We start from the raw sequence: 20,027 nt of genomic DNA on the forward strand, positions 1-20,027 counted from the left end.
AAAAAGAAGTGTCTAGTATTTTGTGGAATTATCTATGAGCTGGGTTTTGTTATGCCTACAATGCCTATCAGTGTTGATGCTTTCGGAGGCAATCACACGTGGATGATAAAAATTGTTGGCGTTGAAAATTTGACCGTTTCATTAGTTAATAATCGAACGATTTAAAAACTGTCATCTATTTTATTGGTCCAAAGCAAAATTTTCATTCAAATTTTAATTTAGCTTTTAAAATTTTAATTATTTTAATTTTATTTTTAAATTTTTTAATTAATTTAGTAATAAAAATTACAATAAAGATCAACGTAATTAAAATTTAAAAAAATTTAAAATTAAATTAAGTCAATTAAAATTTTAAAGATTAAATTAATACTACGTATAATTTTACAAACCAAACAAAACGAAGCTAACAAAGCTACGGTTAAAATTTTATTCTATTTTACTAAGATTAGTGGTTTTTTTTAAAATGATTATTACATTTATCATCCTGAAAATAATAACTTATTTAATTTGGCTTCTCAATTAATTAGATTTATCAAAATAAATTTTACTATATATATTGAAAGAAAAAGATTACCTACTCCATTTTGAAGATAAGCATACATTATGACACTCGTATATGAAAAGTGTCATTCAATAGCAATTGTGTTGTAATGGCATGCAGAGGAGAAGCCATGGACTGATTTTTTTCCTTTCTTCATTTTTTCATCTTTTAGAAGCAACCCCCATTCCTTTTCTTTTTTCCCATCATTTTCATCTATTAGAATTGTTTTTGCTGAAGTTTTTTTTAAAACGTTAAACATAACACGTAAAAATTGAGAGTTACTTGGTGTTTTGTCATCTAAATTAAAGGTTAAGCAAACTGTAATTAAGGTATACGAATTGTAAAGGAAAAATTTTTTGCCCTGCAGTGTAGAAAGACAAAGTAGTCAAGAAATTAAAAGATTTCACTTGTTCCGATTTTTCTTACATTCCGAAAATATGAACGAAAAAAAAATATGAATAAGAATAAAGAGTTAATTTTTAATTAACTAATATTAATTAATTTTTTAAACATAAATATATATTAAAGGGTTAACTACCAATAATAATGTCCTCAAAATATTTTTGTGCGGATAAAAATGTCTCTAATTTTTGTTATTATTTATTAACAAAAATATTCTTAAATAATTTAAAAATGTGTCAAAACTGCACATTCGTAAAAACAACGATGATCTGTTAACATTTTGGTCTAATGGGATAAACATAATAGTATACGGGATAAATCAAAAAAGCTAACGTGACTCCATTATGTTTTTATAAAAAAATTAAAAATTTTATGCCAATTTCTTCTCATCCTCTTATGTTCTCTCACATTTTTTCTCACGGTCTCACTCTCACGGAGCCACCCTCTAACCCATTCACCATCTGCAACACTTGCAGCTGTCGGCAAACCACTACTGTTGTAACTCTATCTCCCCCCTATCCTTTCCCTCTCTTCTTCTCTCACTTCTTCTATTGCGCTCTACCTCTCTCAACAATGCCAAAAACAGCAAAGTTGACGAAGACACCACCATTTGCTGCATTTACTCCAAATCTTTAGCGGAGATTGCGTTAAAAAGAAACAACCATTCCCTACTTGAGGATCCACCTTTTTACTACTTTCTCTCTTTGGCCAATGGTCCATGCTCACACTACTCTTCCTTTGCAGCAGATCTTGGATTGCGTTTCCCTTCCTTGGTTAGTTGTCCTCACTCGCACTGCTCCTCTCTTACCAGTGGTCCTCGCTCACACTACTCCTTTCTTGTCAATGGTCCACCACTCTTTCTGCTTATGCTTTATACCTAAGTATTCATTCTTTTAGTTGTTCTTGTTGTATAATTTTTTTATTCAATTCATTGGTAATTACTGATTAATGCTACTGTTGTTAATGAATTATGATTTTAATAAAAATTAAAATTTAAATTAGATTTTTTCCTTTTTAATTTGGGTATGTTTCAATTGATAAAGTTCAATTAGGTTTTGGAAAGAAAGTTCAATTCAAAAGAAGAAAAGTTGATCTGAAGATCAATTTCAATGCTTATCATCTCCCTCTCTTCTCTGAGATATTAAACAATATAAAATTTAAAGTTGTATATGGTCTATTCTTTAATTTGATCTATTTTTCATTCTACTATTGTTAAAATAATTCTAGATGAATCAATTTGTTAGTTACTACTTTTAAGCAATTTTAATTTTCTCTTTTTTTCTACTTTGTGATTTTGAAGAGGACAGTAGTTGTTGATGGTGAGGAGGTGAGAGAAGAAAAGCGAGGGGATGGAGTTGCGGTGGTAGTGATTCGACGGTGGCTCTCACGACGGACAAAGGTGCTTGGGAGTGACTAAGTTAAAGGGTGGGTGAATGAGAGGAAGTATGAGAGAACAAAATAGGGTGGTTCTTGTTTGCCACATCAGACCAAAATATTAACGGACCACCTGTTTTCATGGATATGCAGTTTTGGCACGTTTTTAAACAATTTAAGGGTGTTTTTGTCGATAACAAAAGTTGGGGACATTTTTGTTAGCGTCAGAATAATTCAGCGGCATTCACTACAAGAAAAATATTGAATACCGTCAGATTTACCGTCAAATTTAGCGTCAGACATTAGCGGCGGGTTTATTGGGAGATTTGACAATAAATTCGTCGGATAAAAAGGTTATCGTCGAATTTGATTTTTCGACGGTAAATTCACCAGTAATAATTAGAGAGGAAAAACAAGAAAAATTGGCGCCGAGATTACCATAGGATTTACTGTTGGATTTATCCGTCGGTAATCTCTGATTAGTGCAATGCTGTGTTTCGGCACGTTCAAAGCATTACCGTCGGATTTTTCCGCCGGTAAATCGGATGGTAATCTTGCCCTAAATTCAAACCGCGAACCCTCTCCCACCTCATTTTCAAACTATTCTCTCTCTAACCTTCTCCTCTCTCTCTCTTTCTCTCTCTCCCCCCAAACCACCTCCGGCAGCCCCCTCTGCCAATGTGGGCTGCCACCAACTGCGTCCAAAGACTGTGTGACTCGATTAGGTGCTCCTTGCGACGTGTTGGTTGTTCTGTCACCGCCGTTTTCGTCCTCCCGCCGCTGCTGGCACCGTCGTTGCTCCCTTAATTACTGACCTGTGTCACTCCTCCCTCCTCTAGGTAGGTTGCCCTCATCATTCTTTCTATTCTATCCCCCTTTTTACTTCATTTTAATTACAAAATTGCTAACTCCTTTTTGAATCGTAACCCTAAACCCTAATTTATGGTGCTTGCCTATGTTCTTATTTTATTTTGATTTGGTTCTACTTTTATTAAATTTTAGGGTTTGTTCTGATTTTGTTCTTTTTTTTGTTTATTTCGATTTTGTTATGATTTTTAGTTTGTTCTTAATTTTTGTTCGGTTTGTTGTTATGACCTGTGAGGGTTGCCTTCTGTGGACGTTGTCGAACTGGACTGTGGTGGTTGGACAACGTGACTGGGTGAGACTGTGACTCTGTGAGACCTCCCCTTTGCCTTCAGTTCAAGTAAGACCTCCTCTTTCTCCCTTTGATTGTGACTTCAATTTCCTCCTCCCTTTATTTTCTCTATTAAGTACTTCAATATTGTTCAATGAATTTGTTGTATACCTGTGCTATGCTACTTTTTTCTTTATTTTGTTCTTTGATGTATGAATATAAGAATGATGATTCTGCTGAGTATTGGATTATTAAAATTTAAAATGATTATTGAATCTTCTTTGCCAAATTGAACTGAATTAATTTAGTTGAATTTTACTCTTGTATATCCTATTTTAGACATATTAAATTTTTCTCTGCTATATGAAAAGCATGAAAAGAGATGTGAACTTTTATTCTTTTATATAATGACTTAGGAACATAAAAAATAAAGTCTGATATGAATGTGATTATCCAATTAGGTACCCTATGATCAATAGGGATGGCTTATGCGATTAAAATTGTTAGTAGTTTGAAGATGGTGTTTGATTATTTATTTTGATTGTTTTGATTTTAATATGTTTGTTATTGGTGTTGTTGAGTATTTTTTTAAATTATTTTTTCAAAGCTAGGCTTAAATCTTTAATCTTTAAATGTGATAGATCCACTGCTAAATAAAAATACATATTAGCTTAGTGGCAACTGTTATACATTTTGGTTACTCTCACCAAATGAGAACAGTGGCCAAAAAGCTTGTATATATGGATATTTGTTTAATTAGATAATCCACAACAATCAAGCTTGTATATATTGTCTGAATGATTGATGTTTTGTTGTTGTTGAATTTTTTCTGAACGAAATTGTTGTGGCTTTGAACTCAATTGTTAAATTTTTGTTGTTTTGAATTTTTTTTTTGAACTACAATGTTAAAAATTTGCTATTGCATTGAATTCAATTGTTGTATTTTTATTGTTATACCTTCTTTTTTACAGAAATAGCATCAAGTGGACCTTCTCCAAGGACCTCCTCCTACTTCTGATAATGAAGATGGTAATATGGAAGTTTGTGAAACTCGTAAAGATTTTTTGATAAATAAAGAATATAATGATTATTAAATGACTTGTTCAGACTTGAGTTAATTAGTTGTTCATTGCAGTAGCTAGTTGTTTTATTTACTACTTGAATTTATTTTAATATCGTATAAACTTGTGAGTTGTGAATTTGTGTTTTGATTTGTGAGTTGAGCAGTGAATTTGGGTTGTGAGTTGTGACTTTTGACTTGTTATAGTTTATAGGGTAAAATACTGTTTTGGTCCCAACGTTTGGGGTGAATTCTATTTTGGTCCCTAACGTTTAAATTGTCCCAATTTTATCCCAAAAAAGTACCAATCTAATCCCACCTTCAAATTCTTCAATTACACTTAACAGAGGTGAGACGTGGAATGTTTAACGTGGCACTCAGTGAAGATAATTGTTTGGATGAAAAAAATTATAAATTAAATGTAAAAATGGCAAAATCCTACCCTAAACGCTTCCTCCCTTCCATTGCCCCCAAATCCATCGCGTTTTGAAGCAGAAGTTAAATGTCATCTTCGAGATTTAATGGCATCCAGTCTTCTCAATCATCCTGTGGCAATAACCAGGCTCGAAGGAGAAGACCACTTTCTTGTACGGTAATATATCAGTATTAAAAGCTTCTTCAACTCTTGAGAATCCTGGATGAAAATTTTGGAATTGTGTGAAATATCAGGTAATAAACCAAAGTTAGATTACTTCCTATGATGCAAAATATGTGGATTAAAATTTGAATTAAAATTTCTAAACATATTCTTAGATTAAAGTTCTTGAACATATGATTAAAATCAGGTTGGAGAGGGATGTGATTTCTTTTCTTGGCATAGCCTGAAGGAGAAAACACACAACTAGCAAGACTGAAGAGGAAAAGAAATTTGTTGAAAGAGAAACTTACATCTGCTGAAACAAGATTCATGGTTGCTGTATGTTGCAGTGGGTAGTGCTAGTTGGATGCTAAAGGGCAATAAAGACAGGACAGAAGAGGCTACCATATTTGTGAACTAGTTGAAGAATTATAGTTAGAGAATTTAGGGTGAAGTAGGAAAATCAATGTATTGAAGAACAGTTACTTTGTATAAAAGTGTTTGCAGTCATTATGGATGTATTCGGATTGGAAATAATAAAGTTTACCCTTTCTAAGAAATGGTTCTGCATAATTTTCATCAAAATATTGAGATTTTCTATTAAACCAAATGAACAGAAAAAACTCATAATCACCTGTATTATAACTTTCAATATAGCAATATCATTAACAAAACTCATAAACACCTAAAACATTAATTGTAGCAATTTCATTAACAAAATGAAAATTCAGAAAGATCTTCACTATAAAACAGATTAAGTAGGTCATATCCATAAACACATAACAAAAGTAGGTTTTAGCCATAAACACAATTTAGGCGATTAACCAAAATCATACTCTAAATGAAACTACAGTTTATGCCAATACTATTACAGACCAAATTTTATAACCAATTTACCTAGAGTCTAAAAATACACATAGACAAAAAACATAAAAAAATCACTTCAGATTCTTCCAAGCCCGTGGTGGTATTTTTGCCATAAATTTTAGCACTTTTTTTGAAAGGCTTTGGTGAATAAGGTTGGAGCTATGGCCTTGAGGTTGAGTGGTGGTGGCCTTGGTCTTCTTGGTAGTGGCCTGAGTCTGTTGGGTAGATGCCACATTTGGTGACTTCCTCTTTAGGCCCTTGTCCATTGAAACCTTGCTCTTTGGCTTGGTTGATCTAGCATTTTTGTTTGATCCAGTAATTGAAGTTGATGGCATGGTCTGGGTTGATCCAACCCTCTTTTCAGTAGTCTGTTTAACTATAGACAACCAAAAAACAGGAAAGCATAGGAAAGTATAAGTGAAGATTGATCAACATATCAAGAAACATATATTTTCATTAAGTAAAGAATTATAGTACCTTTTGTGAACCTGCTTCCACCTTACGCTTCTTAGGAAAAATTCTCTTGTTGTGTCCATCTGCAAAACAATAAGAACATTTTTGTTGTTGGCCTCCTCGGGACAGTGTTGACAATGGCCCATTACTGACTTCGTCAGCACTCTTGTTCCTACTTTTTTTGGCCTACCAAAAGATTTTCTAAACACTGGAGGTAGCATATCATCATGGAGATTCTTTTTCCATAAGTTAGAACCATTAGCAGGGTAAATAACATGTTCATAGCACCTAACATATGTATCTTTCTTAAAGCAGTCATCAACATCAAAACACAACTTCCTAATACAACTCATTACATGTTGACATGGGATACCCATCAATTGATACTTTTTACATGAACACTCACGGTTAGTTAAATCTACCAAAAATTTTTTTCTTATTTTCATGGGTATATTTGTTTCTCCCAGCATATATGGTCATTCAGTTATCACCTTGGTCAAATTCTTTCTCTATTTTCTTTTTTATTTTGGGTAGAACATTTTCTGTGTATGTGGTTATACTGTCCCTGTTATCAGACCCTAATGTCCTCCAACATAGACACAATTGGTTTCTCTAGCCTCTATAATAATTAAGTTAAAGCACTCACACACACATATTATTAACTAGTGCATCACATTTAGGCAAAACAAAAAATCTAGACTTGCTCTAATATTTTGGTGAAATCTCCATCAGGTGTGTGTAGGATGCAACATCTATTTTCTCAATTTCGTACATCCTTCTTTCTCAAGTTTTGAACATAGATTGTCTTTACAGCATACCACATCATCAGCTTCAATTGGACCTCTGAAAATCTCTTCCTGAAGTTGCTGTATAAGTGTCTTGCACAAAACCTATAATCTACTCCAAGCATCAACTCATCAAAGGTGGGTATCAATCCCTATATTTATTATACATTACACTACGTCAACAACTAAATGAGGTAAATTTGTTTATTTAAAATACAATATGTAAATTAAATAGCATATCTTCTGTTGATCATTCATGAAAGTGTAATGTCTGATCTTGTCAACCTCCAAGTCATCACACAAATGATGTAGAAATCATGTCCAGGAGTTCTTGGTTTCTGCCTCCAAAATAGCATAAGCAATGGGCAAATTTTGGTCATTTGAATCCCACCTAATTGTTGTCAACAGTTGACCTCCATATGGGATTTTGATGAAGCATTCATCAAGTCCAATGCATACCATGAAACTTTTTTTTGCAAGCATCCAGATACACATAAACCCTCTCAAATGTTGGCCTCATATCCATTCAAGGAGGTAGTGTCTCTAAACCATAATCAGATCTTCAAACTTGGAGATGAACTGAAGACTCGGAATACTCTTCAATAGCTCATTACAATAGTCATAAAGTCTTTCGTATTGCTCTCCATATGTACCATAAATTTTATTCTGGACAAATTATTTCACTCTAGCAGCCTTAGATTTGGTGAGATCAACATTCTACTTGCTGTGTGCCTTTCTCATTAAAGTGGTTAGTTTTATCTTTGGATTCTCTGCTATCTTTTTTATAAACACTCTACTTAACCACTTAGCATGCATGATTCCAATCTTAGTCTTCTTGTTGCAGGTGTGCTCGTTATAGCAACTCTTCAACTCTTATGTATTCTCCTTCTTTAGCTTTTCACAGTATGCATACCAACTGCATTCATCTTGGCAAACCACCGTAACCCTCCTCCCATCACATTTGGTGAATTTCAAAACTCTTCCCTATGAATAGCATAACTAGTATCACAATCTTTGAATTGGTCTCTTGAAACAAACAAAGTTTCAACTTGCCACTTATATTCACTCATTTTTTTTAGTTGCTTGTGCAGAGAAAAGTTCTTTAAGGGCACATCTCCTTCTTCATCACTTATAGGAAGGCCCAAGAATTCATCACTATTATACCCATCAGTCTCATCCCTGAACCTAGCAACCTTCTTCTCCTTTGCTCTGCTATCGTTGGCCTCCACATTAATATGTTCCACTTAAATGTTACCATCAAAATCTCTGCAATCCTTCTTACTATTTATCTCAACATCATATAACCCACCGTCACCACCCCAGTCATCATCACTGTCATCAAATACAATGTCTACAACACTATCTTCAGGTTTATTGTCAGTCCATGAGATATCACTTCTTGAGTCAGCACTTTCAGACTCATAATTTCCATCATCAGAATCATCATCACTCTTATCCACAAATTCATTATCGCTCCCACCCTTAAAATCATCAACCTTCACTTCAGTTATGTCCACTGTCACACCAGTTATAGTTGTATTCATTTTGGCATGATCACTTTTTTTACTACGCCCAATACTTGTCCTAGCACCAGGCCCAACAATTGTCTTAGTTTCTTCAGTAGAACCCACTACATCTTGCACCTCAATTTCCTCAATGATACATAATTTAGTTAAAGTACAAGCCTTGTGCACCACAAATAGCTCCACAAAATTTTTCCTCATCCCAATTCTGACAATGTCCAAAAGTATCATTGTCAGTTCTAAGCATCTTCAACCCATCCACTATATCTTTCGTAGGAGACTTATACCACATTGCAGCTATATATGTCTTGCTTCATGTAACCCTGGTTAGTTACTATATTAATAGCCTCAATCAAACTCCTCCACTTATGTTCATCGCAATAGTCAACAATAGTAGTCTTTTCACCCACATAATGCAGGGGTTTTCCATCAAACTCAAACCTCTCACGGTAGTATATCTTCATACTAAAATGACTCATTATAAAAATCAACCTGTAACATGTACCAAAATACAGCAACAACAAACATCAACAAAAATTGAAAGCAAAATCAACAATAAACCACATACACAAACAAAGACCATTTTACACAATATTAGGGCAAGAAAGAAAAAAAAAACATGCATCTACTACAGAGTTTGAAAACCCTGAAAAATAACGAGACACTAACAAGACACCAACACACATCAAAGGAACACAGACACAGAATAAAAACTTCAACACCATATCAGGTGGATGAAGCACGTGACAAAAAGTACTAAGGTTTCAATGTCGCGATTGTTGACCTCATTTCCACCTCAACCTCACAATCTAAACCAAAAAGCGGCAGCCTTTTTCTTTTTTTTTTATTGATTTTTGATTAATGATTGTTAGGGCTTGATTTCGTATGATAGGAGGAAGAAGAAGTGTTTCATATTTGAAGTGTTGGTAATTTAGTGTGTGTATCATAGGCTTAACTATCAAATAACAAAACATTCCACATCATCATCTCCATTAAGTATAACTGAGAAATTTGACGGCGGATCAGATTCGTTCCCTTTTAAACGTTTTGGGATAAAATTAGGACAATTTAGCATTAAGAACTAAAATAGGATTCACCCCAAATATTGGTGGACCAAAACAGTACTTTACCCTGATTTATATTAGCCATCGGTGATTTCGCTTATTTAGAATTTATTTCATTATTTGTGAGATTAATTTTTTGTTATCGAATTTTTTATATTTTTTTACATTTTACGAGTCACGTTTACGTTCTTTCTCACGATTCAACGACTTACGATTTTGAACTAGCTTTCCGAGTTGAGATAAAAATTACGAGGCTACTACCTTGCTATTAGCTGATGAGCATATTTTAATACATGAAAATTAACAATTTTTTTAAAAGATTTAAGATTTAAATTTATTGTCAGATAAATCCGCTAGTAACTATTAATTTAATTATTAATTAATAATATATTATCGCCAGATTTATCAGGAAAAAAATCCAACAGTAAAAATTATTAATGAAAATTTTTCGACGATAATTAGTGACGAACGAAAAAATTTACCGGTAAACATATTACTGGCGGATTTTTTTGGTAAATTTGCCAGTAAATCCGATGGTATTCAATATTTTTTTTAGTCGTTTTTGGTAGTTAACCTAATATTAAAATACAAAAGTGCACATTAAAAATGAGTTATACTATATATGTATTTATATATAAATACGTTGTGCTTAATTTTAGTGACTAATTTTAATGTATAAATAGCATTTTTGTTGTTTAACAATAGATATAGCATTTAAAATACAATTAAAATCATAAAATGAACAACAATAATATACCTCCCAACATTTGATGAATCGAATTGTCAATAAATCTAACAAGAGCATCATTAATGATCTTTTCTTAATGTTTCCTAACAGAACCTACCGTTTTGGTTCAAATGACAAAATGAAATTAACCAAAGCGTCCAAGTAAGTATACGAAGAACCGCCATGATTCCAAGAAACTCTAGCCTTTTCCTTCAAATCCAAAACCCTCTCTCTAATCTGCGACCCTTCCTTATTATTCCCTTCAATCAAACCCCTAATCATCTTCACTACCTCCTCTCTCTTCACTTCTCCCTCAAACTGCACCCCAATCTTCCAAACACTACTCACATACCTTGCATTCACCTTCTGATCCGTAAAAAACGGCATGCAAATCATGGGAACACCTTCACAAATGCTCTCCAACGTTGAGTTCCATCCGCAGTGTGTCCAAAACGCACCAACAGCCTTGTGAGCAAGAACTTCTTGTTGTGGTGCCCATTTCACAATGTACCCTCTTCCTTGAAGATTGTCAATGAATCCGGCTGGAAATGGCGGATCTAGACACTCTTTGCCATCGTCGATAACCATTCCCTTTCGGATCACCCATAGAAATGGGTGCATGCTGGAGGCTAATCCCCAAGCTATCTCCAAGAATTTTGCGGCGGTTATCGCTGCGAGGCTGCCAAAACTCACGTAAATGACGGAATTTGGTTTGTGTCTGTCTAGCCAGGAAATGCAGCTTTGGTCCTGAGTCAACAACGAGGACGAAGACGAAGACGAAGATGAGGGCGAGTGCGAGAATGAATATTTGTGGAAAGGGCCTATTGGAAAAAATGGGATTTGAAATTCTTGGCGGAGATATGATAATGGTGATGATTCTAAGTCCTCGAAGGAGTTCCAAATCACTCCACAAGATGCTTTAGTACCTTCAACGAGGTTGGATAATTCTTTGTAATATTTTTCAGGTTCTTTGGTGTCGATCAATGGCAAATCTTTTACTTTCAGTGGTGGAATCTCTGTCACTGTTTCTTCCAATTGAGAGTCTAGTAAATTTATCAAAATTTAAGACAGAATGGTCAAATCATGTTAAAAGAAACAATTAATAATAAAAGATTGTAATTAATTAGTTGTATTTGACTATTTGTAGATGAGAAAAATAAATAAATGAAATAAAATAGGAGAACATAATATCAATAATAATGCTTTCAAAATAAATTAATAAATCAGCAATTAATAAAAAATATATGTTCAAATATAAAGTAATAATATATATTAAAATTAAATTAAATAATAAATATATTTATACACAAATATATAATAATTAATTTTATGTATATATAATATTTTTGACATAATATTTGTTAATATTTGATTATCCAAAATTCTTCCATATCAATTTTAATTGAACTGGATCGATTTTAATTGAATGAATAAAGCAGCTTAAATTTGAATTAAAGTGAGTAATATTACATGATTAATAAATTTATTATTTTTAGCCAATATTTTATTAATATTTAAAATTGAAATGGATCGATTTTAATTGAATTAAATCAGTTTAAATTTGAGTTAAAGTGAGTAATATTATATGATTAATAAATTTATTATTTTTAATCAATATTTTATTGATATTCTAAATATTAAGTATTAACTTGCAAATGCTCTAAAATATTAACTAAATATTAACTAATATTAATAAAAACTATTTAGTCCTAAGATTTTTTTAAAAAAATGTTTAAGTCCAACATAAACAGACTCAACAGAATTCCGATTAGTTCGATATATTTTTCACTCAGTGGAATTAACACAACGCATTTACACATGTCAGGCATGTCATGCTATTATGACAAAGTGTGACATATAGAACAGTCCATCGTGCTGCTAAATTAATTCCAAATTTATTTATTTTAACACTTAAGTTGCTTCAGACGCTAATTATTGGTCTCAAAGGAATAAACAGAACAAGCAAAACTTTTCAATCACAAGTTCACAACTACCCTAATAATGGCATCATGCCATTATGGAAGCGGTCCACAACTTCACGTGGTTCAATTCATAAGTTCCAGGCGTCACTTTTTAATTTATGTTAGAATGAAAATGATAATATTTTTGTTAATATGTACATATATACAAATGCAAAAAAAAAAATCTATGCATTTAATATTTTTTTTCCAACGATCACACTACTTGTTCATGAAACTTAAATATATAGCAAAAATTTATAGGTCATCACAAGTTTATATTATTTTATTTCTAAGATAATAATAAAATTAAAATTAAAAAACATATTTAACTCAAAAAGAATATGAAGGAATACTATATCCCTAACAAATATTATTATTTTGGACTAATAGTCCGTAATAATTTCTACATTAATAAAAATTTACACACATAAAATATATAATTTATACTTATATTTATTAAAATTTACACACATAAATTAACATAATTTATATACATAAATTAATAAATTTTATTTATTGAAAATAATTTAATATGTATGTTGGTCAAATACTAATTAAAATTAAAAAAAATTACTCAGTTTAGTTCATGAAGTTACACTCGAATTTCAATTTAGTCTTTGAAATTTTAATTGCCTCAATCGAATTTCTAAACTTTTTAATTGACTCTGTAACGGAAATCACCGCAAAGACTAACGTGATTAGAATTTAAAAAGTTTAGAAACTAAATTAAAACAATTAAAATTTTAAGAACTAAATTAAGGCTCGAATGTAACTTAAGGACCAAACTCAATATTTCTTCTTAAAATTACTAAACACTAGTAGTTCTCAAGATTGTCTATGAAGAATATATATTCTAGTGCATATAAAGATCCAAACTAAGAAGATTTAGATTCAAATCTCATTATCATCATGCTTAAAAAAGAAAAAATCACAACCCCCTTAGCTATATATAACAAAAAAATTTGTTTACTATTATTGAATAATAATAATAAGTGGTAAACAACGTACCTTGTATGGGGATGTAGCCTCTCTCTATTAGAAGTGGAAATAAGACAAAAGGAACAAATGAAGATGCTCCACCCTCTCTCAAGGCAATCCTTGGAAGCTCAAAGGTGTTGGAAACACCTTGAGTGAAATAAAATAAACCATCTGAGACCAAGCATGCAACATGCTCCTTATTATCTCTTGCATCGGATATTACCTTAGCCAACGTGTCCCTAAAAGGTGTGACACACCTGATGTTGAGAAGAATAATAAGATGCAAGAGATTCAAAGAAGAGGAATCATCACTTTGGGTAGTGATTCCATCTTGGATTGGGCAGAAGGTGAAGTGAGGGTAGTTGAGGGGGTTTGGAGAGTTGAAGGTTGTGTGGATAATGGTTATGGAGAAACCCTTTGAATAGAGAATGTTTGCAAGATGAAGCATAGGGTTTATGTGGCCTTGAAAGGGCAAAGGGAGAAGCACCAATCTCACACCCTTCCTTTGCTTCTCCATTCTCATCACTCAACTCTCCTTCTTCGATCACTACTTTTCACTACCGTTCGGTTTTTAAAATTGAATTGGGGTTTTGTCGTAGTGCCCTCAAAAAGTAGGTCACGTGCCTCGAGGGTGCAGTACTTCCCCATGAGTTTGTCTGAAACGTCGAGTTGTCCTCTGTTGACTGGGATGGAATTCTAGAATAAGAAAATGGTGAGCAAACATAGATTCTATACTTTTTTTTTTGTGTCACGTGTTTTACAATCACTAATTTATTTTTTATTTTTATCAAGGAATTAAAACCGGTTCAAACTGTCTGATCGAACCATAAATTGATGAAAAATACAGTTCAGATAGAAAGTGAAATCAAAAGTTTGAAACATCGGCGTTATTGGACTACCAAATCGACCAGCCAGAAATCAGTTGGTCGAATCGAATCGTAAACGATCGATTTTTTGGATTTATTTAGAAACGGCACCGTTTTCATTATGAAAACCTAACCATTATCCAACCCACCTCTCCACAGTCCACAAACGCGCAACTCCCAGTTCTAGCACTCCCTCGAGCTTCTCCGGTCCTTCTTCCTCTCATCGTCATCGAAGCCACCAACGAAACTTCCGTCTAGCCACCGCCGTCGTCGCAATTTCGAGTTCGAAGTCATTGGCGCAACTTCCGTCCAGCCACCGCCGTTAGAACTTCAAAAATCGAAACCACCATCGCCAGTCTCGCCTTTTTCCTCCATTGCGTAGCCACTTTCTGCCAGCGCCAGTTCTGTTCCACCGCGTCAGCGACTACCTTGCCAGTTACTGTCCTCACCAATTCTGTTCTGTTCGAAAGCAAGTGTGGATCTTGGTAGATACCACATGTAGTGAAGCGGCTAGGAATACTCTCGACAACTGACAAATGATAAAAATTTCCTATCGTCGAGCAACTATAGAAATTACAGAGCACTCCTGCTTTGGAACAGATGCTACCAAGCATGAAGCAAAATAACCTAGGAAAGCTTCCTAAGTGGAAAAAGGAAGCAAAGAAAGAGATGTTGATGTCCAGGCTCCTTTCGATGATGATGTTAATGTCTTTGAGCAAGCATTTGGTTGATGTCTCAATTAGATATAGACACCGTGACACGTCTGCTATTTATTTGGTGAGATACAGATTTTCGAAAGACACGAATGGACACATAAATATTAAATTTGTGTACCTCGAATTTGGTGAGGCACAACTTGTGAGATATTAATTTTGTACTCTTTTACCCTTATTTAATTTTTAAATTTCTAAAATGTGTCCCCCTATTTCCCTGAACCTTTCTTTTTCCTCTTTCTCTTTCAGATTCTACAACCACCTCTTCCTTTCTCATTGGTTGCAATCCTCCTCCTTCTGCCTTCTTCAACCATCACCAATGGAAACTCAATTGTCGTCTCTTCCTCTCTCTTTGACATTGCCGTCTGATTTACCATTCACCGCCACATTACTCCGCCTATTCATGGACGCGCATTCCTCTGCGTTCTGCCTTATTGTCGCCGTCGAGGCTACCTCGCCGCACTCCCCTTCTTTCAGATTCATCCTGTCTCTTTTCTACACTTTCTATATCCAAATTCCACCTTCTAGATATGCTTTTTCTCTCCTTTCTCTCAATTTGTCTCTTTCGATAAATTCTGAGCTTTGGTTTTCTATTTTTTTAAAAAAAATTGTATATTTAATATTTGCATGATAATTTGAGATGATATCGAAAGAAACAAAAAATACTAAAAGAAATAAAAGTTCAATGGTAATGACGTGCAATGTTTGGGGTAATGGGTGTACAGTGGTGGTAGAACTTCTTGTTGAATGAAAGATAATTATATCTTTTCTAAATATTTGTGTATTTTGTTCATTATTTTTGCCAAACACAATATATAGACACGAATACTTTATATCTATGTCTTATTCTATATGTCAACCAAACAGAACACGAGTAAAGATAGATGATGATACCTGTAAAGGATTTTGTTGCTTAAATTAACAAAGATTTTAGACAAATTTTAGTAGATTGGAATTGAAAAATACTTAAATTTAAAGGATACTTATATAATAAAAAGATAATCTTATTATCCTTATATAATTTATCCACCTTTAATGATAGATAGTATTTTTTTTTGGGGTTAAGAAGGTAGTTGTGATCTCTTTTTTAAATTATTAGTGAGAAGAATTGTAAAAATTAGTTGAATGTCATCTTATTTTTAATAAGTCGGATTGAGTTTATTCTGTTGTGACCAATCTCTATAAGATCAGACGTGCTATGTGATGTAGATTTGGGCCTTAGTCATTAAGATTGGGCTCTAATGATAGGCTAGAGTATAAACAAGTAGAATGTAAAATATAGGTTTTATTATCCATAAATAATAACAGAACAAATTCATATAAAATAAAATAAAGTGTAACGAAATTAGATAATACAAAAATTCACTCATAACCACCTCATTATCATCCCTAACAATGGGAAAGATGACAAATGATGTTATTATAAATTCCTTCAGAGGATAATAATATTTTATCTTTAAACGTTTTTATTAAGTAAGAAGTATTGCACTCTTTATTAATTAGATCTTAATTCTTTATCTATTATATTTTGTATCAATAATTTGGATTTAAAATTTATAATTTAAATTTGAAACTAATTCAAAATGCACTTCCCTTCTTATTTTCTCCGGAATTATCATTCGCCAATAATTATTGGTCACAAAGGAATAAGCAGAGCAGGACAAAACTTTTCAATCACAAGGTCACAAGTCACAACTACCCTAATTGCATCATGCCATTATGGAAGCGGTCCACAACTTCACGTGGTTCAATTCACAAGATCTAGGCCTTGCCAGGAAAGTTAGAGTGAAAATCTTGCTGATATGTATTTTAAAAATATTTGTAAATATATATATAAGAATATAGTAAGGGAGTTAATGGAATATTTGTACAATGTGTACAATAGATTATTTATTTGGTTCAATATAAGTTAAAAAATGAACATTTAGGATAAAATACTACTAATTTCTCAAACATAATACACCCATACTATCCAAAATAACCATCCGAATACCAGAAATAATAAACATCTGATATCCTAATGAATCTAACGATGAACATTCCTAGACCCTATTGTACACATTGTACAGATATTCGATTAGCTCCCTATATTTCTCTATACTTCCTCTAAAAGTAACAAGATTTAGATTCAAAATAGTAATAATTAAATGGTAAAATGTACCTTGTATGGGGATGTAGCCTCTCTCTATTAGAAGTGGAAATAACACAAAAGAAACAAACGAAGATGCTCCACTAGTTCGCAAGACAATCCTTGGAAGCTCAAAAGTGTTGGAAACAGCTTGAGTGAAATAAAAAAGAGCATCTGAGATCAAGCATGCAACAATCTCCTTATTATCTCTTGCATCGGATATTACCTTAGCCAACATGTCCCTAAATGGTGTGACACACCTAATGTTGAGGAGAATAATAAGATGCAAGAGATCCAAAGAGGAGGAATCAGTGATGCCATCTTGGATTGGGCAGAAGGTGAAGTGAGGGTAGTTGAGGGGGTTTGGAGGGTTGAAAGTTGTGTGGATAATGGTTATGGAGAAACCCTTTGAATAGAGAATGTTTGCAAGCTGAAGCATAGGGTTTATGTGGCCTTGAAAGGGCAAAGGGAGAAGCACCAATCTCACACCCTTCCTTTGCTTCTCCATTCTCGTCACTCAACTCTTCTTCTTCTTCTTCGATCACTACTTTTGTTTTTAGTGGATCGGTGTTTTGTTTATAGTTCCCCCAAAAGCTAGGCCATGTGCCTCAAGTCGTGTTGTGTACCTCCACGTGAGTAAAATCGTAAACTATGTTGTTTGTGAAATATGGAGTTGTCCTGCATAGGCTCTTCATATTTCTCTAAGTTTGTGTTTGTTTACAGAGACAAGACACTAAGACAGAGATACTAAAACACAAAATCGTATTTGACAGAAGAAATATAGACAGAAATAATATGTCTAAAGACACTGAATTAATGTATTTTGTATCTATCCTGACAAGAAAGACACAGGGACACTAACAAAGGATACAACTTATTTTTTATTTTTTTTCTTTTATTATTCTTGTTAATTTTTCATAATTATATTTTTTATTGTTATATTTTTCATCTCAAATTTTTTGAATGAAAAAAAATGAGAATAAATTGAATTTTCATAATTTATTTTAGTTTATCACCAAATAAAATACAAAAATTTTGTGTCTCTATTCATTAGTGTCTTATTCTATCTTATTCTCAATGTCTTGTCATATCCTTTCTTAAAAACAAACGCATCTTAGTGGTCGTGGATTCAAATCTTCCTATTTTCGATATATACATGGAGTTGTCCTCCGTTGACCGAAAACTTAGAGAGATTTTATCATTTTTTTGTATCACATGTTTTACAATCATTAATTTAACTTTTATTTTCATGATTAATTTTCTTAACATTATTTGGTAAATATCTAATATCTAAGTGTTCTTTAAAATTTAGGGCTTGTTTGGTGAACTTCTAAGAAGTAAAAGTAATTTTATGTTTGGATATCTCACGTAAAAAGGTCTTTTTATCTATCAATTATGTTTGGGTATAACAATATAAAAGTACTTTTTTATTTATTTATTATATGAAAAACATCTTTTTTTTAAGAAAAAAAGATCTTTTAAAAAAAGATGTAAATTACAGCTTCTCAAAAAGGATCTTTTTTTGATTTTACTAATGCTTTTACTTTTACTACTAGAAATTTGCCAAACATGTTAAAAAATAAAAAAAGATCTTTTTTTAACAAAATAATGACGCCTAAACATGCACTTAGTCTTTAATCTGTATTATTATTTCATTAATTTTAATATCCATTTTTATGTATTAGATATTTAAAAAATTAAAAATATTATTTATTATTTTTTTTTCTAAAAACTAAATAAAAGATCATATTTAAAGAATACCTAATTGTACTGAATTTTTAAACATATTGAAATTCAAGTTAGCACATCCTCATGAAAGACTAACACATATAATGCCTTATGACTTATCAACATAAAACACATGAATCTTCAAGTTATATTTTCTAATGATAATATGATATATACATGCATTATAATTAAATAACGTAAAAAGTTTTTTAAAAAATAAATTAAGAAAAGTCATATTATCATTGTTATATTAAGATCAATTAATTTTTGTTAAAATTATTTAGTATATCTAAATATTTATTATAAAGATATTATGTATTTATTATTTTGATTCTCTTAATACGTATAAATATTCTTTTATATTATATCATTCTACACAATTTGAATAGACACAAATTCTTTTTTTATTATTTTCTCTTACTTTTCTGACCATCATCATAACCATTTTGATAATATTCAAGTGCTAATAAAATTTGTTGGTCTTTATATTTGTCAGAAATATAATTATTTATGTTATTTTTTTTATTCACTTAAATTTTTTTGAAAAAATAGTTTTATGATAATATTATATATATTAATTTAATAAATTGTAATAGGGAAGAACACGAAAAAATGTGCATCTCTGTCTTTGTATGATGATGAGCAGCATCAAAATAAAAGGATTGGCCCTAATAATTAAAAGGAAATTACGCGCGTGGTCCAACTATTCATCAAAGCACGTAGTAGTTTCTCGAATTGAATTTTAATAATATACAATTTACTTTTCAATAAAACGACCTGATGAGACTCTTTGTCGCCATTTTCTACAGAGGTAAGAGCAGTAGTATTTACAAATTTCAATCTTTGTCCTCTGTTATACATTGTAGTTCATTCAAATTTTAATGCTTAAATTTGTTGATTAATCAACGAAGTTCCGCCTCCACCCCATTATAAATAACAACGTGTCTATTTTCATCTATTTATTTATTAAATAATAATAATAAATATAAAATTAATAAAAATAGCAAGTATTTTACATTCTAACAAATAATTTTTGAGTTTAAGTTCTAAAAATAATAATTTTACGAATATTATATATTAAAAAGTATATCAAACTAATTTATTTTTAAACACCTTTTTATTAAATAAAAAATATTATATTCTTT

At 32.0% G+C, this 20,027-nt stretch overlaps 1 protein-coding gene across 3 annotated transcripts in view; it reads right to left on the reverse strand.

The window, feature by feature from the left end:
* Positions 1-10,543: 10,543 nt before the first annotated feature.
* The window catches only part of LOC107457775 (UDP-glycosyltransferase 76B1), a 10,759-nt gene continuing 1,275 nt past the window's right edge, over positions 10,544-20,027 (reverse strand). The window contains exons 1-2 of one of the 3 annotated variants that reach the window (XM_052252358.1): positions 17,188-18,492; positions 10,544-11,551 (exon numbers count right to left, since the gene is read on the reverse strand). In XM_052252358.1, the coding sequence (XP_052108318.1) occupies positions 10,623-11,551; positions 17,188-17,662 (1,404 nt within the window). In that variant the 5' untranslated portion in view covers positions 17,663-18,492 and the 3' untranslated portion in view covers positions 10,544-10,622. Of the gene's footprint in view, positions 11,552-13,477; positions 15,796-17,187; positions 18,493-20,027 lie in introns of those variants that run through there. The other 2 variants (XM_016075948.3, XM_016075949.3) reach the window with 2 other exon arrangements.

The sequence above is a fragment of the Arachis duranensis genome, chromosome 7, assembly GCF_000817695.3.
Source record: "Arachis duranensis cultivar V14167 chromosome 7, aradu.V14167.gnm2.J7QH, whole genome shotgun sequence".
In the NCBI taxonomy this organism is placed as follows: domain Eukaryota; kingdom Viridiplantae; phylum Streptophyta; class Magnoliopsida; order Fabales; family Fabaceae; genus Arachis; species Arachis duranensis.